This window comes from Notolepis coatsorum, assembly GCF_963971535.1.
Source record: "Notolepis coatsorum genome assembly, chromosome: 1".
Classification (NCBI taxonomy): Eukaryota; Metazoa; Chordata; class Actinopteri; order Aulopiformes; family Paralepididae; genus Notolepis; species Notolepis coatsorum.
The window spans coordinates 240,186,941-240,213,559 of record NC_140165.1 but is presented as its reverse complement, the minus strand read 5'-3'; the positions used below and the strand labels follow the sequence as shown (position 1 = coordinate 240,213,559).

At 44.3% G+C, this 26,619-nt stretch overlaps 1 protein-coding gene across 2 annotated transcripts in view; it reads left to right on the top strand.

Annotated features, from left to right (window-relative positions):
* nf1a (neurofibromin 1a) overlaps positions 1 to 26,619 on the top strand; it is a 255,630-nt gene that overhangs the window by 192,172 nt on the left and 36,839 nt on the right. For both annotated transcript variants that reach the window (XM_084328075.1, XM_084328074.1), the window contains exons 36-41: positions 16,289 to 16,721; positions 17,701 to 18,041; positions 20,002 to 20,204; positions 21,871 to 22,064; positions 22,684 to 22,824; positions 25,928 to 26,207. In XM_084328075.1, coding sequence (XP_084184201.1) covers positions 16,289 to 16,721; positions 17,701 to 18,041; positions 20,002 to 20,204; positions 21,871 to 22,064; positions 22,684 to 22,824; positions 25,928 to 26,207 — 1,592 coding nt within the window. The remainder of the gene's footprint in view (positions 1 to 16,288; positions 16,722 to 17,700; positions 18,042 to 20,001; positions 20,205 to 21,870; positions 22,065 to 22,683; positions 22,825 to 25,927; positions 26,208 to 26,619) is intronic.

Below are 26,619 nucleotides of genomic sequence, written 5' to 3'. Positions count from 1 at the left end.
AAAAAAAAAAAAAAAAAAAAAAAAAAAAAAAAAGGTAAACAACCCCCCCCCCCCGGTATCTCACTTGAATCGATACTCGGTAGTACCGACGTGTTTCGGTTGGGTACCTCAAAAGTACCGAATTCGGTACCCATCCCTAGGGATAGTGCAATACAGTGTTAAGCTACGGATGAGGCACTGGGTCGTATGTACACTACTATACAATACTATACAATATACAGTTATACTATATATCCTTATGCTATCTTGCTATATCCATCTATGTATGCGTGTGTGCTTGTGTGTGGAGAGTTCAGTGTTCAAGACTCTGATGGCCTGGGGGAAGAAGCTGTCCATTCTATTGAAGCCTATGGGAGATGCATGGATAAGCAAAATATGCAAGCTATGGAAGATAAGCAAATATACATCAACCAATATATCAAACGTTAGCTACTTAACAATGCAACTAATTGCATATGATTCTCACATCCGAGGTAATAACCTGTTTAAATGAGGAGATGGCGACCCCATTCAACTCTTTGTCCGCTGAACTGAAAGTTTCCACACTTGGCACCAATGTGCGTTCACGTGTTGCACTGTGACGTGATGACCTATTGTGAAATAGAATGCCTTTGCATTGCCACTGCACAGTGTGTCACTCTATTGAAGGCATCGATAGGCAGCGGCTTTCTATCTTGGTGATGGGGGAGCTTCCTCTTTTTGACCAAGAGGAGATTGAGAATTTCCTGTGCTCTTGCTCATTGTTGTTACTGTAGCATGAAACCCGCTAAAGGTGGAGGTGGGGGGATGGGATGGCCTGCTGATTGTGATGAAGGGGGACTCGTACCTTCATCCAGGGTTTGGCCCCGGTCGTCATCTAACGGGGGCGGAGGGATATCTTCTACCGCATCAGGGGGAGGAGGAGGAGGAGGAGGAGGGGGAGGAGGAGGAGCAGGAGCAGCAGGAGCAGCAGGAGGGGGAGGAGGAGGAGGGGGAGGAGGAGGAGCAGGAGCAGCAGGAGGGGGAGGAGGAGCAGGAGGAGGAGGAGGGGCCGTTTCAGGACAGTCTTGTACAAGGACCACGTCCTCGAAAGGTGCTACAGGAGGTTGAGATGCAGGATCATCGGTGGACAACAGGACGTCGGACTCTGGGACGTCTCTTCCTTTTACCTCTTCAGCTACCTCTTTTTCAAATGTTCTCTTGGGATTTTGATTTCCAAATGTAGTACTTGGAATAATTTCTATTAACTCTTCATCCGTCTCCTGGAAAAGAGACATCCTCTTGGAAAGCCTCTGAGGCAGGAAGCTCGCCATAGAGATCTGATTGGATGCCCTCAGTTCTACCTGGCCATTGTTGTCGACCCCTCTATCCAGAAAAGGTGAAGGGCCCGCCCAGTCTTTGTTCAGTAACTGCTGCTTCTGGATCTTTCTTTTATTTACATAGATGACCAGGAAGCCCATCATCATCGCCACCAGGGCTCCACCTATCACCACCACCGCCACCACCATGCCAGTGTGTCCCCCATTATCAGTCTTGTTATCCGGCTTCGGTGGTGGAATTTGTATTATTTCTTTTGCCTTGGTGGTAGCCGTGGGGAGATGTGTGGTAGGTGTTGTTACACCCGCAGACGAGTGCAACGTCGTGGTTGAAGCAGCAGTGAAAGGCTTTTCTGATGGGTTGCTGAGATGTTCATCAGCGGGGGTGAGAGGGGTCGAGGTCATTTCTGTGGATGGACCATGGGAGGACTCAGCATCTGTCCCTTGGGTGGGGAGACGTGTTGTTACGCCCGCAGACGAGTGGAACATCGTGGTTGAAGCAGCAATGAAAGGTTTTTCTGATTGGTTGCTGAGATGTTCATCAGTGGGGGTGAGAGGGGTCGAGGTCATTTCTGTGGATGGACCATGGGAGGAGACGCTGGATGCTGCAGTTTTGCTTGTGGCTTCTGTACTGAATGCGTCACCACCTGTGGCCTCGGTGCCCAGCGCGGGTGAAGTGTCGTCTGCTGTCTCTCTTGTGATATTCAACTCCAAGGCACTCGTGGTCCTGGAACTCAGTAGCCACAGGTTTATTACACATACAAAGTAGAATCCTTTCATTTTTGTCTTCTCTCTTCTGACTGGTTTCTATGGTCTTCTTTCTATGGGTTGCTGGAAAAAAAAGAGGAAAGGACATTTAGTCACCGATGCATACGTGATAACTTGCAGCGTCATGATGAAATTACTTAAAGGGGAACTACGCCTGACTCATAACTCGTATATGTTAGTATTACTGTCCAAAACTATTAGTGAACATGAACAAGGCTCTCCCAAATTCAAGAACTGAAACTCAAATTTTAGAGCATCCAGGGGAATGTGTATATTTGTTTCACAACAGAGAACACCACTATTCAGTCTTACTTCTCTGCTTTCTGGCTTTGGGAGGAGTAGCTTGTGTTTACAAATATCGGTTGGACTTTCTTTGGTCATGCAAATAACATACTGGAATCTTAATTTGGGCGGTTTCCCTTTTTTAAGGCGGTTTCAGCGAGATGGCATAGTTGTGAAATGTCATCTGCAGTGTGGCATAATTTCCTTAAAATACAACTCACAGTAGGTTTTTTTTTAACCCTTTCACTACCACACTACAGAAGGTTAACCTTTCACTACGATGTGGTGGCAGACGTCCTAACAGGATCAGAGGAGACGCAATCCGCAAGAGTTCAGTTTGTGACACCGACTACAGATGTAATGACTCAGGCAGAGAGCTTCAGTACAGAAGCCACAAGCAAACCTGCAGCATCCAGCGTCTCCTCCCATGGTTAATACTACAGATAACTTTAATCTTAACTTTTTTTAGAAGCTATTTCTATTCACCAAAAAGAGCAAATAGTATGACTGCACCGTTTCCCATAGATTTGGGTTTATTTCTGTCTCATCTTGCATAAACTGTGTTGCCCATTCCAGTTTGCTGCCATCACCAAACAACCAGTGAGAAACGACCAACGTCAGTCTTCCAAACCACAACCACGCCGACCTCCACCGCCAGGCACTTTGATTGAATTAGTATTTAATCACAAATAGTTTAGAAATGTATTATTTAATCTTTCTCTGATGTGGTTGTTTTAATTGAATAAATACAGCCGGCTCATGTCGGGGTCATTATAAACATATTATCTTCCACAGCTACACACATAAAAAGAATGTGTGTGTTCTAAATTAAAAAAATAATGTACTTACCTAAGCCTGTGGCGTAACCCTGTAGCGGCGTTGTTCCAGTATGTACTGTACTTACATGGAGCCACTCAAATGGCATCTATAGACCAACTTCTCTCATCACACACTCTTGCACCACTTACAGGAAGTGTGAGCTGCCAAACTGACGTCTGGTTAAAGAGAAAAGACATCACAGGGTACATGGCTTACTAAGCAGTGTTACTAATATTGGTGGACAACGCCTCAGTCTTTCCTATACGTTAGCTTTCACACTTGTACATTCGCTGGGGAAGCAAATGTGGGCTTCTCACAGAGAACTGAAATTAAATGCCTGTGTTTTGGCTAGAGGTGTCCCATGTAGTGGTAATATAGTGAATGAAGATGGAAAATATAGTGTATAATATCTTGTTATATATTGAATATTGTCCAAGTTCAAACTTTATTTTGTCACGCACGCATCATACAAGTACAATGGCAGTGAAATGTTTATTTTGCTAGCCCCCCCTGCCCCCACCTAAATTTAGTTGGCATTCAATAAAAGATACATTGATAAAGAAAACACTCAACTAGCATAAAGAACTTGATAAACAACTCAAGAAAACTAATTAAAAACTCTCTATAGCCCTAATTAAAACAGCATTTCTGCAAAAAAGACATTAAAGCCAGGACATTAAAGGATAAGGATAACTTTTATATATATATACAAGTAAGTGGATTATGGGTTATATGATGCAATCACAGAGTAGTGTACAGTTGCTAGACAAAGTCTTTATTTTCTTTATCCAGGTGGCTTGTGGGTAGTAGCTGTTCTTGAGCCTCTCTGCGTTGGCCTTGAGGCTTGTTTTTTGCCTGACCCCAGCAGAGAGAAGATAGCAGGTATCCTTCATGTTTGTCTTGGCCCTTGTGCTACTCACTGGCATCGAGTCCTGCGGGTCAGGGAATCCCCTTGGTGGTCCACTGAGCTGACCCTGCCACACTCGACACGGTGCCCACGCCCAGCCAACATTACGCTCTTTCAGAGGCTCCATATTTAAGCTAGCTTGTCGGGAAGGCAATGCTCCAAAGTTGGGTACAATTCTGGCGAAGGAAAACTGCCGTGGGGTCCTTTTTAACCTCAAGATATCAGAATGAAAATGGGTTCTGTGGGTACCCACGAGTCTCCCTTGTGCAGACATGCCCATGTTATGCTAATCCCATGCAGTTTTTGGCAAAAACCATGCAGTTCTATTTTTGGTCATTCTAAAAATGGTGCATTTGACTATCTCTGCATACTGGGGTCCCTAAACAGTCTGAATTGCATATTGGGTATGACTGCAAAGCTGAGACTCATTGCATTCGTAATGTTAGTCCCCATAGTAGCCATTTAATTGTAGTGAGACCAAATCTTTTTATATATATATATATATATCTATAAGCTTGACCTCACTGTATAAAATTGTATTTCATTTTATTACGGATCCCCATTAGCTGGTGCCATGGCAACCAGCTAGTCTTCCTGGGGTCCACACAAAAAAACATACAAAAACAATTATTGCAAAACAGAATTATTAAGGGTCCTACTAATCACCCCAAAGTACCAGAAAATACCAGAAAATACCAGAAACTACCCCAAAATACCCCAAAGTATACCCCAAAATACCAGAAACTACCCCAAAATACCCCAAAGTATACCCCAAAATACCAGAAACTACCCCAAAATACCCCAAAATACCAGAAAATACCAGAAACTACCCCAAAATACCCCAAAGTATACCCCAAAATACCAGAAACTACCCCAAAATACCAGAAAATACCAGAAAATACCCCAAAATACCCCAAAATACCCCAAAGTATACCCCAAAATACCAGAAACTACCCCAAAATATCCCAAAATACCAGAAAATACCAGAAACTACCAAAAACTACCCCAAAATACCCCAAAGTATACCCCAAAATACCAGAAACTACCCCAAAATACCCCAAAATACCAGAAAATACCAGAAAATACCAGAAACTACCCCAAAATACCCCAAAGTATACCCCAAAATACCAGAAACTACCCCAAAATACCCCAAAATCCCAGAAAATACCAGAAACTACCAGAAACTACCCCAAAATACCCCAAAGTATACCCCAAAATACCCCAAAATACCCCAAAATACCAGAAAATACCAGAAAATACCAGAAACTACCCCAAAATACCCCAAAGTATACCCCAAAATACCAGAAACTACCCCAAAATACCCCAAAATACCCCAAAGTATACCCCAAAATACCAGAAACTACCCCAAAATATCCCAAAATACCAGAAAATACCAGAAACTACCAGAAACTACCCCAAAATACCCCAAAGTATACCCCAAAATACCAGAAACTACCCCAAAATACCAGAAAATACCAGAAACTACCCCAAAATACCCCAAAGTATACCCCAAAATACCAGAAACTACCCCAAAATACCAGAAAATACCAGAAAATACCCCAAAATACCCCAAAGTATACCCCAAAATACCAGAAACTACCCCAAAATATCCCAAAATACCAGAAAATACCAGAAAATACCAAAAACTACCCCAAAATACCCCAAAGTATACCCCAAAATACCAGAAACTACCCCAAAATACCCCAAAATACCAGAAAATACCAGAAAATACCAGAAACTACCCCAAAATACCCCGAAGTATACCCCAAAATACCAGAAACTACCCCAAAATACCCCCAAATCCCAGAAAATACCAGAAACTACCAGAAACTACCCCAAAATACCCCAAAGTATACCCCAAAATACCAGAAACTACCCCAAAATACCCCAAAATACCAGAAAATACCAGAAAATACCAGAAACTACCTCAAAATACCCCAAAGTATACCCCAAAATACCAGAAACTACCCCAAAATACCCCAAAGTATACCCCAAAATACCAGAAACTACCCCAAAATATCCCAAAATACCAGAAAATACCAGAAACTACCAGAAACTACCCCAAAATACCCCAAAGTATACCCCAAAATACCAGAAACTACCCCAAAATACCCCAAAATACCAGAAAATACCAGAAACTACCCCAAAATACCCCAAAGTATACCCCAAAATACCAGAAACGACCCCAAAATACCCCAAAGTATACCCCAAAATACCAGAAACTACCCCAAAATACCCCAAAATACCAGAAAATACCAGAAACTACCCCAAAATACCCCAAAGTATACCCCAAAATACCAGAAACTACCCCAAAATACCCCAAAAAAACAGAAAATACCAGAAACTACCCCAAAATACCCTAAAATACCCCAAAGTATACCCCAAAGTACCAGAAAATACCAAGAAAATACCCCAAAATACCCCAAAGTACCCCAAAATACCCCAAAGTATACCCCAAAGTACCAGAAAATACCCCAAAATACCCCCAAAGTACCAGAAAATACCAGAAAATACCCCAAAATACCCCCAAAGTATACCCCAAAGTACCAGAAAATACCAGAAAATACCCCAAAATACCCCAAAGTACCCCAAATAGTGTGTAATAGTGCAATAGTAGTAATAGTGTGTAATAGTGTAATAGTGTGTAATAGTGTAATAGTGTGATAGTGTGTAATAGTGTGTAATAGTGTGTAATAGTGTAATAGTGTGTAATAGTGTAATAGTGTGTAATAGTGTAATAGTGTGTAATAGTGTGTAATAGTGTAATAGTGTGTAATAGTGTAATAGTGTGTAATAGTCTAATAGTGTGTAATAGTGTAATAGTGTGTAATAGTGTAATAGTGTAATTTTGTGTAATAGTGTGTAATAGTGTAATAGTGTGTAATAGTGTAATAGTGTGTAATAGTGTAATAGTGTGTAATAGTGTAATAGTGTGTAATAGTGTAATAGTGTGTAATAGTGTAATAGTGTAATAGTGTGTAATAGTGTAATAGTGTAATAGTGTGTAATAGTGTAATAGTGTGTAATAGTGTGTAATAGTGTAATAGTGTGCTATTGTAATAGTGTAATAGTGTGTAATAGTGTAATAGTGTGATAGTGTAATAGTGTGTAATAGTGTAATAGTGTAATATTGTGTAATAGTGTAATAGTGTGTAATAGTGTAATAGTGTGTAATAGTGTAATAGTGTGATAGTGTAATAGTGTGTAATAGTGTAATAGTGTGTAATAGTGTAATAGTGTGTAATAGTGTAATAGTGTAATAGTGTGTAATAGTGTGCGTGTGTGTGTGTGTGTGCGCGTGTGCGTGTGCGTGTGTGTGTGTGTGTGTGTGTGTGTGTCTCCACATTATGGCTGTAGTGACTGAGGCACTCTGTACTCTGGCTGCATCCAGGAAGGGATTAACGCAGTAAAGGTTTAGTGAGACAAAGAGTGAGACATAAAAAACGTAGAGGGTTCAGGAGGTAGAACCGAGCGCTCGTCTGGTTAATTAAATTAACCCTTAGGAGTCAACGGGGCGTATTGCTCCCGTGGGCGGAGAACAAAATAATTAGAATGTCTTCTAAATGCTCTAAACATATTTTCAGAAATCGATAAAAATAGAAAAATGACAATTTCGAGTGCTTTGAGATGTACTATATATGTCTCATTACTTGCTAAACATAATACGACTTGTAAATACGTTTAATTCTTGCTAGATGGTATGCTTGTAATTTTTTCCGTTTGCGAGAGAACTACAGCGCGTCACGAAACACACATACACGCACGCGCGCACACACACAAGAGAAGCGTGTGCGCTGTGAATAGGTGTTAGACCCCCGCGCAGAGGTGAGAGGTATCAGAGACTCGCTACCCCCCATCCAAATTCTAAACAACAGATCGGCATCGGCTTTTCATAATATGTATGAATTATCTCATGCAATAATATCCACGGGACACTGAGCTGCTTCGCAGAATAATGTGGTGTGCGTGTATGTGTGTGTGTGCGCTGAGACGCAGCGCTGAGACGAAACTTGTGTCGAGTCTGCTTCTATGTATGCTTCTTCAGCGCGTCCTGCATTATTATTATTATTATTATTATTATTATCATTCTCTAGAATACACGGGACCCGACGGAACGTTAATGTCGAGTCTGCTTCTATGTATGCTTCTTCAGCGCGTCCTGCATTATTATTATTATTATTATTATTATTATTATTATTATTATTATTATTATTATTATTATTATTATTATTATTATTATTATTATTATCATTCTCTAGAATACACGGGACCCGACGGAACGTTAATTTATGTATTAAAAGTAGTCTAACATGCTTTTCATCAACATAACTGGCAGAGACAGAGTGCGTGTGTGTACGAGTTATGAGTTATCTCGCAGTTCATTCAAGCGCGCATCACGGTGATGACAGCTCTCTAGAGAAAGGTGCGCTCACAGGGGCGTAGCTGGAGATTCTGGGCCCCATGAAAAGAATCAATTTGTGGGCCCCCAATCTATTAAAAAAATGTGGGGCCCCCAATCTATAAAAGAATTTGGGGCATTTGCTGGGACCTTGGAATCATCCTAACCCCCCCCCCCAGCTACTCCCCTGCACACACACACACACACACACTCTCTCTCTCTCTCTCTCTCTCTCAAACAGAGAAATCAAAAGAAATCAGTACATTACCTTGTATTACTATTGTAATCCAAAAGCGATATATAGGGTTGTTCATTGTACAATACAATTGATACAGTTGATGTTTCTTGTTGATTATTATTCTCTATGTGTATATGAGCATTTTTTCAATACCCAACTATGTAGTGGCCACTTGTCGCTAGGCTAGGCCTCCTGCTGGGTCCATTCACTGGAATAACAAAGGAATGACTGGGCCTTTGCTCCAGGTGTGAAATGGTTCTAGTGACAATGATCACATTGAATTCTGGGAGTGTAGTTCTCTCATCAGATAGCTGAATGAACTTGGATCTAGTTCAAGTCCTATACTGAAAAGTTGTTAGGATTTTACCAGAATGTTTGATAGGACATTGATTGAAAACTATCGTCTCAAATTTGACAATTGATGGCTTATTTTGAAGGTATGAATCTGTAATTTTACATTATGTAACAAAAAAAAATAAAAAATTCTGAGAAGGTGGAGCTAGAAACTTTAGACTTCAGGGGGTTAATCAGAAGATTCCCGGTTCGATTCCGGCTCCTCCCGGCGGCGTGTCCGAGTGTCCTTGAGCAAGACACTTAAGCCCTGCTCCTCCCGGTGAGCAGATTGGCACTTGGCATGGTCGCCTCCGCCGTCGGTGTGTGAGTGAATGTGAGGCATAAATTGTAAAGCACTTTGGATAAAAGAGCTATATAAATAGCTCCTTCTCCCCCTCTTCTCCCTCTCTCTCTCTCTCTATCCATCTTTCTCTCTCCCTCCCTCCCTCTCTCTCCCTTCTTCTCTCTCTTCCTCTCTCTCCCCCTTCTCTCTCTCCATCTCCTTCTATCCCCCTTCTCTCTCTCCATCTCCCTCTCTCCCCCTTCTCTCTCTCTCCATCTCCCCCCTCTCTCTCTCTCTATCCATCTTTCTCTCTCCCTCCCTCCCTCTCTCTCCCTTCTTCTCTCTCTCTCCCCATTCTCTCTATCCCCCTTATCTCTCTCCATCTATCCCCCTTCTCTCTCTATCTCTCCATCTCCCTCTATCCCCCTTCTCTTTCTCTCCATCTCCCCCCCCTCTCTCTCTCTCTCCATCTCCCTCTATCCCCCTTCTCTCTATCCATCTCCCCCCCCTCTCTCTCTCTCTCTCTCTCTATCTCTCTCTCTCTCTCTCTCTATCTCTCTCTCTCTATCTCTCTCTCTCTATCTATCTCTCTCTCCCCCTCTCTCTCCCCCCCTGGTTGGTTTCCCTTGTTCCACAGCTCCTCCATCAAGATGCCATACAAGTTGGAATCCATCATGAGTGCTAGAGACCCAGACACATTGATTGATTGATTGATTGAAAAGTTTATTAACAGATTGCAGAATGGGTACAGTACAGTACAGCTCAATACATACAATTGTTAAGAGGATGCAGACCTGAGAAAGACTTTCGTCTTGTTTCCATCAGGGTCCCCCATTTTCAATTCATCATATGACACACACGACATACAGATAGACAGTACTGCTACATCTATACATTTATGACATACCAGATTTTCAAATACAGTACTGTTTGTGATACTAAAAAAATCCAGAAAAAGAGTGTATATACATTTGACATAGAAACTGTGCATTGGGGGAGGTTGGGTAGGTGGGGTGGGGCTGTACATTGGAGGTGGGGGGGGACACTGTACATTGGAATACTGACATACATTTGACATAGAAACTGTACATTGGAGGAGGTTGGGTAGGTGGGGTGGGGTTGGGTGGGGCTGTACATTGGAATACTGACAAAGCCATGCTTGGTCTTTATTGTACAACTGGGTTAGAACATTTGTAGGGGCCAGTTTTGAATTGCAGTCTCCCATAGGTGTTCTTTGAGAGTGTTTTTGAAGGTGGGTAGTGATTTACATTCCTTTACAGCTTTGGGTAGGGCGTTCCACATTGTTGTGGCATAATTGCGAAACGTGTTTAGTCCCTTGTTTGAGCCGAATCTGGGTTTTACATGATTTGTGGAGCTCCCTCTGGTGTTGTGATCGTGGTATTCACTGACCTTTGGGAAGTATTTTGACATGTACATGGGTACCTTGGTCGTGTAGTGTATCTTGTAGACCAGGCCCATTGCAAGTTGCTGTACTCTGTCGTCTACTCTAAGCCATCCTAGGTTGGCAAAGTGTGCAGGGGTGAGGTGGGTTCTAGGAGTCAGGTCAAGCAGTAGTCTGACTAGTTTGTTTTGAGATGTTTGTAATTTGGTTTTTAGTGCACACACACACACACACGTACACACACACACACACACACACACGCACACGCACACACGCACACACACACACGCACATGCACGCACACACACACACACGCACACTATTACACACTATTACACTATTACACACTATTACACTATTACACACTATTACACTCTATTACACTATTACACTAGCACACTATTACACACTATTACACACTATTACACACTATTACACTATTACACTAGCACACTATTACACTTTTACACACTATTACACACTATTACACACTATTACACTATTACACACTATTACACTAATACACTAGCACACTAATACACTTTTACACACTATTACACTATTACACACTATTACACTATTGCACACTATTACACTATTACACTATTACACACTATTACACTATTACACTATTACACACTATTACACTATTACACACTATTACACTATTACACACTATCACACTATTACACTATTACACTATTACACACTATTACACTATTACACATTACTACTATTACACTATTACACTATTACACACTATTACTACTATCACACTATTACACTATTATACACTATTACACTATTACACTAGCACACTATTACACTATTACACACTATTACACACTATTACACTATTACACACTATTACACTATTACACACTATTACACTATTACACTATTACACACTATTGCACTATTACACACTATTACACTATTACACTATTACACACTATTACACAAAATTACACTATTACACTATTACACACTATTACACTATTACACACTATTACACTATTACACACGATTACACTATTACACACTATTACACTATTACACACTATTACACTATTACACACTATTACACTATTACACTATTACACTAGCACACTATTACACTTTTACACACTATTACACACTATTACACTATTACACACTATTACACTATTACACTATTGCACACTATTACACTATTACACTATTACACACTATTACACTATTACACACTATCACACTATTACACTATTACACTATTACACACTATTACACTATTACACACTATTACACTATTACACTAGCACACTATTACACTTTTACACACTATTACACTATTACACACTATTACACTATTACACCATTACACACTATTACACTATTACACACTATTACACTATTACACACTATTACACTATTACACTATTACACAATTACACTATTACACACTATCACACTATTACACTATTACACACTATTACACTATTACACACTATTACTTCTATTACACTATTACACTATTACACACTATTTGGGGTACTTTGGGGTATTTTGGGGTATTTTCTGGTATTTTCTGGTACTTTGGGGTATACTTTGGGGTATTTTGGGGTATTTTCTGGTACTTTGGGGTATACTTTGGGGTATTTTGGGGTACTTTGGGGTATTTTGGGGTATTTTCTGGTACTTTGGGGTATACTTTGGGGTATTTTAGGGTATTTTGGGGTAGTTTCTGGTATTTTGGGGTATACTTTGGGGTATTTTGGGGTAGTTTCTGGTATTTTCTGGTATTTTGGGGTAGTTTGGGGTAGTTTCTGGTATTTTGGGGTATACTTTGGGGTATTTTCTGGTATTTTGGGGTATTTTCTGGTATTTTGGGGTATTTTCTGGTATTTTCTGGTATTTTGGGGTAGTTTCTGGTATTTTGGGGTATACTTTGGGGTATTTTGGGGTAGTTTCTGTTATTTTGGGGTATACTTTGGGGTATTTTGGGGAAGTTTCTGGTATTTTGGGGTATACTTTGGGGTATTTTGGGGTATTTTCTGGTATTTTCTGGTATTTTGGGGTAGTTTCTGGTATTTTGGGGTATACTTTGGGGTATTTTGGGGTAGTTTCTGGTATTTTCTGGTATTTTGGGGTATTTTGGGGTAGTTTCTGGTATTTTGGGGTATACTTTGGGGTATTTTGGGGTAGTTTCTGGTATTTTCTGGTATTTTGGGGTATTTTGGGGTAGTTTCTGGTATTTTGGGGTATACTTTGGGGTATTTTGGGGTAGTTTCTGGTATTTTGGGGTATACTTTGGGGTATTTTGGGGTAGTTTCTGGTATTTTCTGGTACTTTGGGGTGATTAGTAGGACCCATTATTAAAAGTCAGTACTCGACATACAATACACAATGAAACTAACAATTAAGATGGCTAAAATTACATGCAAGCAAAGAAACGGAAAACAAAAAAACAAAACAAAATACAAAATACAGTGTTAAATACAATTTAAGATTGTTTTTAAAATTGAATCTTTTTAAGATAAAATGACTTATTGTGACCTATAGACCTGTTCGCTGCATATACAAACATACCGTGTTCGAGCCAATCAGCAATACCAACTGAGTCACGTGACTCAGTTGCCCCGGACCTGCGCTAAAAGAATACGACAGGGCTCTATCTATGGAGAAACCATGACACTCCCCTGACTAAAAGTTGTTTCAAACGAAAACGGCTGGATGTCATTTTGCCAAATCAGCATGAGTGTGAGTCTTTCACCTTTTACATATCTAGCTTTGGCATGGATTGATTGTTTAGATCGCTAGCATGGCTAACAAATGCAAATAAATTGTAGTCTGCCCCGTTGTTCTGACCAGGATTATGTTCCTTTTGCTCCCTTGATGCGCTCGCACACAGAGTCTGACGTGGACAGCGAACAGGTCTATTGTGATAATCACATATGATATTTACTACCTCTATGTGGCATCTACTGTTGACCTGCTATCCCCCCCCCCCCCCACACACACACACACACACACACAAAATGAGAGTGTGGGTCTCAGAGGGTTTTTTAAGGCAGAGGCAGATGAATTACGCACAAACCCTTATGTATAGTGACAGCCTTGTGGCATATTGATTTGGAGTTAGCAGCAATCATTTATTCATTAATTCAGTCACTTAATTAAATGACTGAATACCTAATTACTGCGCTATACATGCAGTCCATTGTGTTTCTAACTTGGTCTTAAATTAACAATGCAAGATGTTCCGTCATTTTCAGCCATCAATGACACAGTTTCACTGTTAAATCTTAGACATTGTTCCTTTTTAGACATTGTCATGCTTGTTAGACACATGCTTTTAGTTTAGATAATAGTAATTCAGCTTATAGACGTTAATTAATGACATGTATATCTTGCTTCAGGCCAACATATAATGGCCCTGGCTTAGCACCCTCTTTATCAGGCTAAATTCTCTTTATCTCAGCTGAGCCCATGAAGGAGAGAGCCATGCGATTCGTTTCATACTGTGTGTGAGTGATGAATTGTGTAGCCTCCCTTTCACCGCCATCTCCTTTAGTATAACCATTCACTAAAGCCATCAGCCTTTTATTCTTAACACAAGAGAGCCATTGACACTTGAAACAGCTCTTTATTTGGTATTTGAACAAATACATTTTTATAGATACACTGTATATACGTACAAACAAGGAGAGTTAAGGAAATAGCAGGTTATAATAGCAAGTCTGTAGGAGAGTTGGGCGTTCTGAAACGGAGAAAGACTGCTGGCAGACTGACTATAATATAACTCCTGTGGATTAAATATTCTGTGGTGGTCTTGAGCTGTTGACGTTGAAGACTAGTTCTTAGCCGGCCTGACATCTTGTGCCTTGTCTCCAATAGCTCTGTTGAGCCTGGCTGGTATTAACTAGGGCTGTCTTAAATACGCTCACTGTGTGCCAGACAGGCCACAGCATGGCTAGACCCTGGCTAGTGGAGACGAGGCATTAGTGGAGTTCAGCTCCTGCCTGTGGATCTGGTGTCGTCCGTCACACCACCAGGGGCATGTCCTCCAGATCCCTCGGGAGGCCCAGACAGGAGTCCCTGGACGTGGAACTCGCCATATCTACGGGCGTTTCCTCCGAATCAAATTCCATCGATTGGGCACCCCCTGCCGCTTCCTCCCCCTCCGCCTCCTTCTCCTTGTCCCTGTCGGCCCTCACCTCCTCCAGCATGACGCTGGCGTCGCACGGCCCCACCAGACCCACCAGACCCCCCGCCGCCGGCTGGTCGGTGCCCCAGTAGCCCGTGCCGCTCACCAGGTCCGCGTTCCCGCGGGTGGCGCGGGGGGCTCGGACGCGGCGCTGCAGGTAGCACACCTGGCAGGCCAGCACCAGGGTGGAGGCCAGCAGGCAGAGGATCAGTCCCCCGGCCGAGGCCACGGCGATCAGCCCCGTCTGGGCGTCGATCAGGCAGCCGGCGCCCGTGGCGTTGTTCAGGATGTCGGAGAAGAGAGTCGTTGTCCAGTCGCCCCCCTGGCCTTCCGTTCGGTTGTCGACGTCGGGCCGCCCTGACGTCACGGCGTCTGGATTCGCCGCGACACGACGCAGCGACAGGAGGAACAGGCAGAGACAGATTCTGGAACTTTCCATTGTGCTCTGGAATGGAAAGAAACCTGATTTTAAAGTTTTCAAAACGGCAACGGACGTGTAGATCTTATGAGAGCAATATTGAAATATCTTAATAGCTGTAATGTTTTCACGGTTTAATCAATTTGCTCCTTGACTGCTGCAGTGGGAAGCTGGAATCGGTTGATCTCGCTGCAACTCAGAGGGGAGTTTTAATCGAAACTGTGTGCTTCCCTAATTTCCATGTTAATTAGCCTTGATAAGTCTGATTCTCACTGTCACACAGCAGCGCCTCTCAACTTGCTGTTAATTAATGAGCCTCAACTTACCACTACGTTTCTCAATGTCAATTCTAATGCAGTGTATACTCTTGGTCCACTCCTCCACTGCTAATACCCTAAATAACACGACTTGATTTAAAAATGTATTTTCTACTTTCTGCATTGCAGTATTTCACATTTAATTAGTAACATGTTCATACAAAATACAAGCTGTTCTGGGTAGGCCTGTGTGGGCAGCACTTACCTCGCTCTCCTGGTGGCTGGTGATGTGAAAGCTGGCGGGTCCTGGCTGTGAGAAGCGGAGAGAGGAGACACCTGTAGCAAAGTGACTGTTGAGATGCTCTGAGCGTGCGCTTCCTGTCTCCTCTCCGGGGCTCTTTTTGGACGGGTTATTCTGGGCCTGCTCACGCCTCCTCTGATGTAGAACGTACGTTAATCACATTCTGTAAGAAAAGAGACAAAGAAAGACATGTATACTTCTTGCAGAGTATGTTGGTGTGCAATTTAGTTTCTCAGAAACCTGCCTCAGGAAATGGCCTTGGTCTAACTCTTTCGTCTCTCTTTCACGGTTTGATGATTAGCACATAGTCAGTGTTAAGCAGACTTACCGGTCAGATTCAAAACATCCCCTTAAGACAGAAGCTTTTCAATTTAGCTGACCTTTGACCCTTTTCTTTTAGGTTCAAAACGGGTCAAATCAACGGCGACCTCCTCATCTACCACGTGCTCCTGACCCTCAAGCCCTACTACGCCAAGCCCTACGAGATCGTGGTGGACCTGACCCACGTGGGGCCCAGCAACCGCTTCAAGACAGACTTCCTCTCCAAGTGGTTTGTGGTCTTCCCGGGCTTCGCCTACGAGAACGTGGCTGCCGTCTACGTGTACAACTGCAACACCTGGGTGCGGGAGTACACCAAGTACCACGAGAGGCTGCTGACGGGCCTGAAGGGCAGCAAGAGGCTCCAGTTCATCGACTCCCCGGCCCGGCTCGCCGAACACATCGAGCCCGACCAGCAGAAGCTGCCCGCGGCCACGCTGGCCCTGGAGGAAGACCTGAAGGTTTTCCACAACGCCCTCAAGCTGGCCCACAAAGACACCAAGGTCTCCATTAAGGTAATGTCGCAGTGGGGGCGTTTCGCTGGCTCGCCTACGCTAAGGCGCATGTAGTAGCAACACTCTAGGTTTAAAATCTGACCCCAGACCTGTTGCATGTCATGTTTGAATGAGGAAATAAAGAATGTTTGTCTTTCGTTTCTACCAGATGGATAAGAGACTTTATTAAGCCCCTTATGGAAATGAAGGCTCAAGGCTGAAGATTATCCGCAGCTAAAGGGTTTAGACAGAATGATTGACTCAGGCTTTGCTCCGATAGGACCTCTCTTCTTTCACAATCAAACAGTAGGATCGTGGCCGCGGGCATCGCTAGTATACAGAGCGCGAGGTGCAAGGAGCCATACATCATTGACGTTGCTATTTGCTAAGCAGTGCAAAGTTTGACAAGAGGATGACATTGATGTTCTCAAAGACACGCTGCGCATAGTATGTGAAGCACACCACTGCGACAGGTCGACAACATTAACAGTCAAACTACTGAAAAAAGAAGCGGGCACGTTCAAAGAGGCATCCAGGCTTAGTGAAGATTAGTTGGGTGGTGTTGTGGAACCAGAGAGGGTAATTATGCGTGTGATCAAATCATCTTGGTTGATACAAATGTATTTTTAAAACATGGTAAATCGAATACAAGTTAGTTTCGGAGTTTTGGTAGAGGATTTGACGTTCTCTGTCCAGGAGAATTGGGTGAAGCTCTGTGACTTTCTTGTCAGTTCACCTTATAAACTTATCTCAGACAAAGGAAGGGGGCGGGGGAAGGGATTGACCAGGTGAGAGGTGATAGGTGAGGGGTGAGGGTGATAGGTGAGGGCACAGGAAGGAGGAAGGGAGGTGTTAATAAAAAGCCATGAAGGGAATTTTCCACAATGGTAACATCTAGATCACGAGTTGATTTATATCCAAGGAAGGTATGACTGAAGAGACTCTGGTCAGTCTGGGGTCGGTCAGTACGGTAATCTTCCACGCCTCTCCTCCCCGTCAGGTGGGCTCCACGGCGGTGCAGGTGACGTCGGCAGAGCGCACGCGCGTCCTGGGCCAGCCGGTGTTCCTCAACGACGTCTACTACGCGTCGGAGATCGAGGAGATCTGCCTGGTGGACGAGAGCCAGTTCACGCTGACCATGGCCAACCAGGGCACGCCGCTCACCTTCATGCACCAGGAGTGCGACGCCATCGTCCAGTCCATCATCCACATCCGCACACGCTGGGAGCTGTCGCAGCCGGACTCCATCCCCCAGCACACCAAGATCAGGCCCAAGGACGTCCCCGGCACCCTGCTCAACATCGCCCTGCTCAACCTGGGCAGCTCCGACCCCAGCCTCAGGTCAGTCCACTGTAGCATTCTGTTCCACTGTGATGAATGGGGGTGTGCTTCGGTAGAAAATAGTTCCTACGTGAAACTGCTCACAACGAGGTCTGAGGATTACCTTGAGTTAACCGGGTCATGATTTCTGGAAAGAGACATTGCTTTTGAGTTTTTCCAAATGTAACCGAGCTCCATTATATTGGAGATATCTCTATGGCAGATATCTTTATGGCAGATATCTCTATGGCAGATATCTTTATGGCAGATATCTCTATGGCAGATATCTCTATGGCAGATATCTCTATGGCAGATATCTCTATGGCAGATATCTTTATGGCAGATATCTCTATGGCAGATATCTCTATGGCAGATATCTTTATGGCAGATATCTCTATGGCAGATATCTCTATGGCAGATATCTTTATGGCAGATATCTCTATGGCAGATATCTTTATGGCAGATATCTCTATGGCAGATATCTCTATGGCAGATATCTCTATGGCAGATATCTCTATGGCAGATATCTCTATGGCAGATATCTCTATGGCAGATATCTATATGACACTCACTCACTCACTCCTCTTAACATAGTTAGTGGATCTCTCTTTGATCTTCCTAAAGACAGCGGTGGGGGCGGATTGCGGAGCCTCTGCGACCGGTTTTGATTGACAAAGAAAACGACAGGAAATACTTCACATTCGAGGCAAATTAACAAGGAAAGGATTCCCTTGCGAATCCATACTGTGTGCAAGCGATGCTACGGAACAGTGCCAGGTTTCTAGCACAGCGCGTTTAACAAAGCGCCTAATGAGAGGGGACAGGCACGCCAACCTCCATGAGGTAAAGATTCTGGAAAGGAGCGGTTGGTGACAGCGCTGTGAGATGGGCTGGGTCGGATAGTTCCCAGTCGATATCTAATAGCAATTTAGTTTGAGTTTTGCTCATACCTACGATCCAGATACCGCAGCACCAGGCTGTTACTAAATCAAATCTAAAATGTTTGATTTCTGAATTACCATTCCTCCCCCCTGGCCCTGGTAAATGACAGATGGGTTTATCGTTTGTTTATTGTTTTATCACGGCTCCCATTCAATGCCAATTTATTGACTGCTAGTCTTCCCTCCTGTTTCAGAAGAAGTTCTTTTCATTGTACTGTGCTGTATAATGACAATGCATTTGGTAAATGGACAGCATTTATATAGTGCTTTTCATCAAAAGCGCTTTACACCTTACGCCTCACACTCACCCATTCACTCACCCATTCACTCACCCATTCACTCACCCATTCACTCACACATTCACTCACCCATTCACTCACACATTCACTCACCCATTCACTCACACATTCACTCACCCATTCACTCACCCATTCACTCACACATTCACTCACACATTCACTCACACATTCACTCACCCATTCACTCACCAATCTCCAACCTTTGTCAATCAAGTTTTACATGTTTTAATTGATTGTTATCCTTACTTGTCTTATTGTTATGATTTTATATGCTGTGATTTTATATGCTTTTTGGGGGGGGGGGGGTAACTCTGTATGTACACTTGACATGACTGTAAATGAGGGGAAACCTCAGTTGCCTTTCGAGTTTAAATAAAGGTTTGAAATTAAATAACCGATGGAGCAGTTAGGGTGTTAAGTGTCTCGCTCAAAGGGCTCTTGGACACACACACTGCCCGGGAGGAGCCGGGATCCAACCGGGAACCTTCTGATAATAATGTCTATACACTACTAAGCACTCAGAGTGTAACACTCAAGCTCGATATTACTCGACGAACAACGCCACTGACCCTTAGCTGGCAGAGATGTACCCCTCCTGGTGACTTGTTGTTGTCGCTTTGGATAAAAGCGTCCGCTAAATGACCAAATTGTAAATTGATCACCGGATGGTCGCTCTACCTCCTGAGCCACTGTCACCCCCCCCCCCCCCACTGTTTGAGTCTAATCTAACGTGACCTCCAGGTCTGCAGCCTACAACCTGCTGTGCGCTCTGACCTGCACCTTCAACCTGAAGATCGAGGGCCAGCTGCTGGAGACGTCGGGCCTCTGCATCCCGGCCAACAACACCCTGTTCATCGTGTCCATCAGCAAGACGCTGGCGGCCAACGAGCCCCACCTCACGCTGGAGTTCCTGGAGGAGTGCATCTCCGGCTTCAGCAAGTCCAGTGAGTGTCTCTTAAGTGACCTGGCAGGTCGTGGGCGGGGCGGGCGTGCAGGAGCACTGTGTGTGCAGTCGCGTGCAAATAAACACACACTCCATCTCCTCGCTGTCTACAAGTATCATGTACCACCGCACTTCCCTTTCACTCTCTCACACTCTCTCTCTGTCACACACACACACACATAGGCATTTTATTTTCTGTTACGGACGCACTTGTTTTTCACTCGATAACCACCCACACACAGCTCACACACACACACACACACACGCACAAGTGCACGCACACACAAAACGATCCACATCAACATGTCATGACCAGTTGATGTATAAGCTATTCGTTTTTTGGGGGTGGGACGACTTGATTGCCTTATCCGTCAGGGTGCGTTGAGCTGTGGCCCGCAGTCTCCCTGCCATGTCATTCATCCCCACGTTGCAGCTGAGGCGCTTTATCACTGCAGCAAGGGCAGAGGACCTGATGGTATCTCACTGTACGTGTGTGTCCTTCTGTGTGTGTGCTCCTCTGTGTGTGTGTCCTTCTGTGTGTGTGCTCCTCTGTGTGACTGTCCTTCTGTGTGTGTGCTCCTCTGTGTGACTGTCCTTCTGTGTGTGTGCTCCTCTGTGTGTCTGTCCTTCTGTGTATGTGCTCCTGTGTGTGTCTGTCCTTCTGTGTGTGTGCTCCTGTGTGTGTGTCCTTCTGTGTGTGTGCTCCTCTGTGTGTCTGTCCTTCTGTGTGTGTGCTCCTGTGTGTGTCTGTCCTTCTGTGTGTGTGCTCCTCTGTGTGTCTGTCCTCCTGTGTGTGTGCTCCCCTGTGTGTCTGTCCTTCTGTGTGTGTGCTCCCCTGTGTGTCTGTCCTTCTGTGTGTGTGCTCCTCTGTGTGTCTGTCCTCCTGTGTGTGTGCTCCCCTGTGTGTCTGTCCTTCTGTGTGTGTGCTCCTCTGTGTGTCTGTCCTTGTCTGTGTGTGTGCTCCTCTGTGTGTCTGTCCTTGTCTGTGTGTGTGCTCCTCTGTGTGTCTGTCCTTCTGTGTGTGTGCTCCTCTGTGTGTCTGTCCTTGTCTGTGTGTGTGCTCCTCTGTGTGTCTGTCCTTGTCTGTGTGTGTGCTCCTCTGTGTGTCTGTCCTTGTCTGTGTGTGTGCTCCTCTGTGTGTCTGTCCTTGTCTGTGTGCTCGACTTGTACCCGCTGGTGTAATCGTGCTACAACAGTGGGCAGGGACCGCTGCCAGCATCCAGATAACTAATGTCTGAATGTCTGATCACTAAGTGTGTCTGACTCTTACTCACCTAACCTGCACGCACTACAATGTATAACGTATTACATATACTTTACTCTTACTCATAGTACAGTATATATTCACATTCTAAGTGTTATTGGCCATATTTATTGTAATGTATAATATAACTGATGCATACAGACCCGCATCTGCACCTTTGATTATACTGCTTACTTGCTCATATTCTTATAATCAAAGTTCATTATATTGTTTATACTGCTTATTTTTATCTTTACTATAATTGTATTGACTATATTGACTAAGTCTTTCTACTATTGCCATGCCCATGCCTGTACCTCCCCTCCCCCATGCTGCTATGACGCCTGAATTTCCCCAAGGGGATCAATAAAGGAATATCTTATCTTATCTATGTGTGTGTGTGTGTGTGTGTGTGTGGTACCAGGTATCGAGCTGAAGCACCTGTGTCTGGAGTACATGACCCCGTGGCTCCTCAACCTGGTGCGCTTCTGTAAGCACAACGACGACGCCAAGCGCCAGCGCGTCACCGCCATCCTCGACAAGCTCATCACCATGACGATCAACGAGAAGCAGATGTACCCCTCCATCCAGGCCAAGATCTGGGGCAGCCTGGGACAGGTATGGGGCAGGGGGGACGACGCCACGACTTTGTTTGAAAACTTTTTTTTTTCACCAATTAAAAAAACACTTGTGTGATTAGAAATAGCACGGGCAGGGATCTAAAATAGGCTAATCGCAAGAGGTTGAAAGAGGACCTTATTTTCAGGAGTTGGAGTTGGCTCTAGGCTCTGTACCAACCTTCATGTTAATTGCACAGCCTCCCCTCCCCTCCCCTGCCTGGGAACCCTGGAAGATGGCCTGCATTTACTTAATGCATCGTGAAATGCCTCCAAGCCCAGTAAACCTCCCCATGTAAGGCTTATGAGGAAGGATGGGTTCACAAAGCGGGGAGGCAATCCCACAGAGAGAGTTCACCAGGTTTTTACAGGCAACACGGAACGACTTGTTTGAACTGTAATAGCACTTAAATAAGTAGGACTTTATGCTTCTCGTATTGTACAACCGTTTTCTGTATGAAATTGTATGTCACACGACAGACTGCAGTGCAGATGATGTCCTTTCCTCAAGTGTAACGGTGTATCCTAGAATGTTCTAGTCAGCAGGGAAGGAATAGGTAATGACACGGGTGTCTCTTATGTCAGGTGTGTTTTGACCTTTGTGACCTCTGTGCCCTCAGATAACGGACCTGCTGGACGTGGTGCTGGACAGTTTCATCAAGACCAGCGCCACGGGGGGCCTGGGCTCCATCAAGGCAGAGGTCATGGCTGATACCGCGGTGGCTCTGGCTTCAGGGAACGTCAAGCTGGTGTCCAGCAAGGTGCGGCTTGACAGTCCGAGCACATACATCCCACCACCTCGGGTTTATAGGACAACGGTGGCTCCACATACATCCCACCACCTCGGGTTTATAGGACAACGGTGGCTCCACATACATCCCACCACCTCGGGTTTATAGGACAACGGTGGCTCCACATACATCCCACTACCTCGGGTTTATAGGACAACGGTGGCTCCACATACATCCCACCACCTCGGGTTTATAGGACAACGGTGGCTCCACATACATCCCACCACCTCGGGTTTATAGGACAACGGTGGCTCCACATACATCCCACTACCTCGGGTTTATAGGACAACGGTGGCTCCACATACATCCCACTACCTCGGGTTTATAGGACAACGGTGGCTCCACATACATCCCACTACCTCGGGTTTATAGGACAACGGTGGCTCCACATACATCCCACTACCTCGGGTTTATAGGACAACGGTGGCTCCACATACATCCCACCACCTCGGGTTTATAGGACAACGGTGGCTCCACATACATCCCACTACCTCGGGTTTATAGGACAACGGTGGCTCCACATACATCCCACTACCTCGGGTTTATAGGACAACGGTGGCTCCACATACATCCCACTACCTCGGGTTTATAGGACAACGGTGGCTCCACATACATCCCACCACCTCGGGTTTATAGGACAACGGTGGCTCCACATACATCCCACCACCTCGGGTTTATACGACAGAGTTACTTTTATTCAACAAAAAACATTCTTGATGTAGTTTCTGTTGTTTTGTAAGATCCACGAACGTGACAAACGGCCAATATCCCCATAACGTTCTCAGACACTCTGAAGTGTTTGCTTCTAAAGCGGCTCCACCACCACTTCTCGGTCAGTGTTTCCTGTTTGACACAGTAGAGATGTCCTTCCTGGTCACAGCCTCATTCTGTCGCGCAGACACTCTTTATTTACCTTCCAATACTGTCTATTATAACCGTATCATACATATTATGAGCTAACGTTATTCTTTTTGATCAAATTACACAAATACAAACACAGTTTTCAGACGCTCGTGTGGTGAATAACTCTGTCACAAAGTTAAGATGGTGAATCTCTAAGCTTTCTTTCGGTGTTCCAGTATGACGTCACTGTCCTCATCCTCGGCGAAGTGAGCAGAGAGACTAAACCAGTTACTTCTACACTCTGTCACAATATGGTTCAATCAGAATTTCAACTGTGTCCAATTTTGTAATTTGGGACATCTTAGAGATATTATTAATTCAATTAGAAGATACAAATATATTATTAATTCAACTTATTGTGATAATGAGGCAAATGATTCAGTGAGGGAAAGTAATTATTATTACCATCTGTTTTTATAAAAGAAGAAAGTATATAACACATCAAATTGAATCAGAAATACTTACCAAATCAGCAAATGTCTCCGAAACAGTCAATCCCTCCCTTTTTCCCTGACTTAAAGTATCCAAAGCGACAAACTTGTCCACTCAGCATCCATCATCTATCTGTGTGTTCTCTATCCCAATCCACCCTGCTACGAGATAAACAAACACAACACACACAGCCCAGACGCACAATAGAAAAGCCAGGCCCTGGCTCCTATTATGGAAGGCACTGTAAGGCCATTGTGAAGATGTTTTGCCGAAGAGCAGCCGAACAAAGTCTCCATTTGAGTCGCACGTGTCGGATCGCCTCTATGATTCTTGCAGAATCTTAAAAACATAAATTATTAGTATAGATTTAAGGAGATTCAGTTCGTAACTGTGTGCGATGTCGTTTTGCCACGTTCCCCTGCTCTTACATTAGTGTTATCCACATGTCTGTGTGGTTGGCATGTGCCAGCCTCTCCTGATGTCACGGCTGACAGCCTGTGGAGCACAACAGGAGCTTTGTCTGGGTCTCTTGGCCTCTTTGTCACCCGAGACTTGAGCCAATGACTTCTTCTTCTTGACAGATATAGCATTAGCCACTACTACGATCTTGTCTTATGCATTAAAAATAGTGTCACGCACCGGCTAAAAAGTATGGAGAAAAAAAAGGGAGACCATGTATGAAACAAGGTTTAACACAAGTACAGTATGTTGTGAATTAAATATAAGTGTCATGGAGGATGCTGTGGGGGGTTGAAGGGTGTGAACAAAAATTTACCAAACGGTGGACGTCTTCTGGGGAGAAGAAATGTCACGGAAGTTCAGAAAGCATTAAGACCACGGTGCCTAGAGCACAGACGACACCAAGTTGCTGCTAATAAACAACACCTAGGTGCTGCTGTGCTGAAACTAAACAAGAATAACATCATAAACAACACCTAGGTGCTGCTGTGCTGAAACTAAACAAGAATAACATCATAAACAACACTTAGGCGCTGCTGTGCACCATATGCATAGAAAATAGTGTTTCTTCTGACATGACAATGGAGCCAAGTAAACATATTATACCCACAACAATGGGACTTATAATTGACCAAACTCATTTCACCACACAGTGGTGATTTGAATATCTTTAGGGCGCCCCAGTGGCGAACCACATAGCGCGCTCAGCCGCGGCACAGCCGACCCGGGTTCGATTCCCGAACCCGTCGTTATTTGCCTAATGTCTTCCCCCCACTCTGTCTCCCGTTCCTCCTCCCTCTCTCTCTACTGGACTGCCCAGTAGAATAAAGCGATAAACGCTAAAAAATTAATCTTTAAAAAAATCTTTGACCAGTTTTCCACCGTGTTGCGTACTTTGCAGTAGGCTAGTTCACTTACGTCCAGGACTTCACTGCACCTGCTTCCTGTTTACACAGGCAAGCGCATGACCAGTGACACTGGCAGTGTATTTGATGCTGTTGATTCCCCGCTACAATATGGAATGGTTTTTTGTGCGATTTAAAAGAGAAATAGTTTCATTATTAGATACTAAGATGACTAAGACATGCTAACACGAGGCTGCTACCCTCAAAGAGGACAACGGAAACTATGGGCTTGTGCAGTGACCAAAAAGATAGGCTCCTAAAAATCCTAAACTGTCCCTTTTAAACTCTTTTAAAACTAGTTTTGAACAATACTTCCCTCGGCGGTCGACCTCCAGATATCCTCATCGGTTTCCTCCTCCTTCTCTTGACGGCAGGTCATCGGCCGGATGTGCAAGATCATCGACAAGACGTGCCTGTCGCCCACGCCCACGCTGGAGCAGCACCTGATGTGGGACGACATCGCCATCCTGGCGCGCTACATGCTGATGCTCTCCTTCAACAACTCCCTGGACGTGGCGGCCCACCTGCCCTACCTGTTCCACGTGGTCACGCTGCTGGTGGCCACCGGGCCCCTGTCCCTCAGAGCCTCCACCCACGGCCTGGTCATCAACATCATACACTCCCTCTGCACCTGCTCCCAGCTCAACTTCAGCGGTGAGACCCCCCCCCCCCCCCCTTATGCAATGTGTTCGTGTGCAGCGACATCACACGTTTGTAAAATGAAGTAGTTATTTGGAAAGGCTCCTTGCCATTGCATTATAATGCAGTCAATTGTAAGAGCAGCGAACGTAACCCGAGCATAAAACAGTTATGCCTTGTCTCCATTAGCTACAGTATGTTCAGCCTGGCTGGGGCTATCCATGGTCTAGCATGGTTTGGTTTGTATCTCCATTAGCTGTGTTCAGCCTGGCTGGGGCTAGCCATGGTCTAGCATGGTTTGGTTTGTATCTCCATTAGCTATGTTCAGCCTGGCTGGGGCTAGTCATGGTCTAGCATGGTTTGGTTTGTATCTCCATTAGCTATGTTCAGCCTGGCTGTGGCTAGTCATGGTCTAGCATGGTTTGGT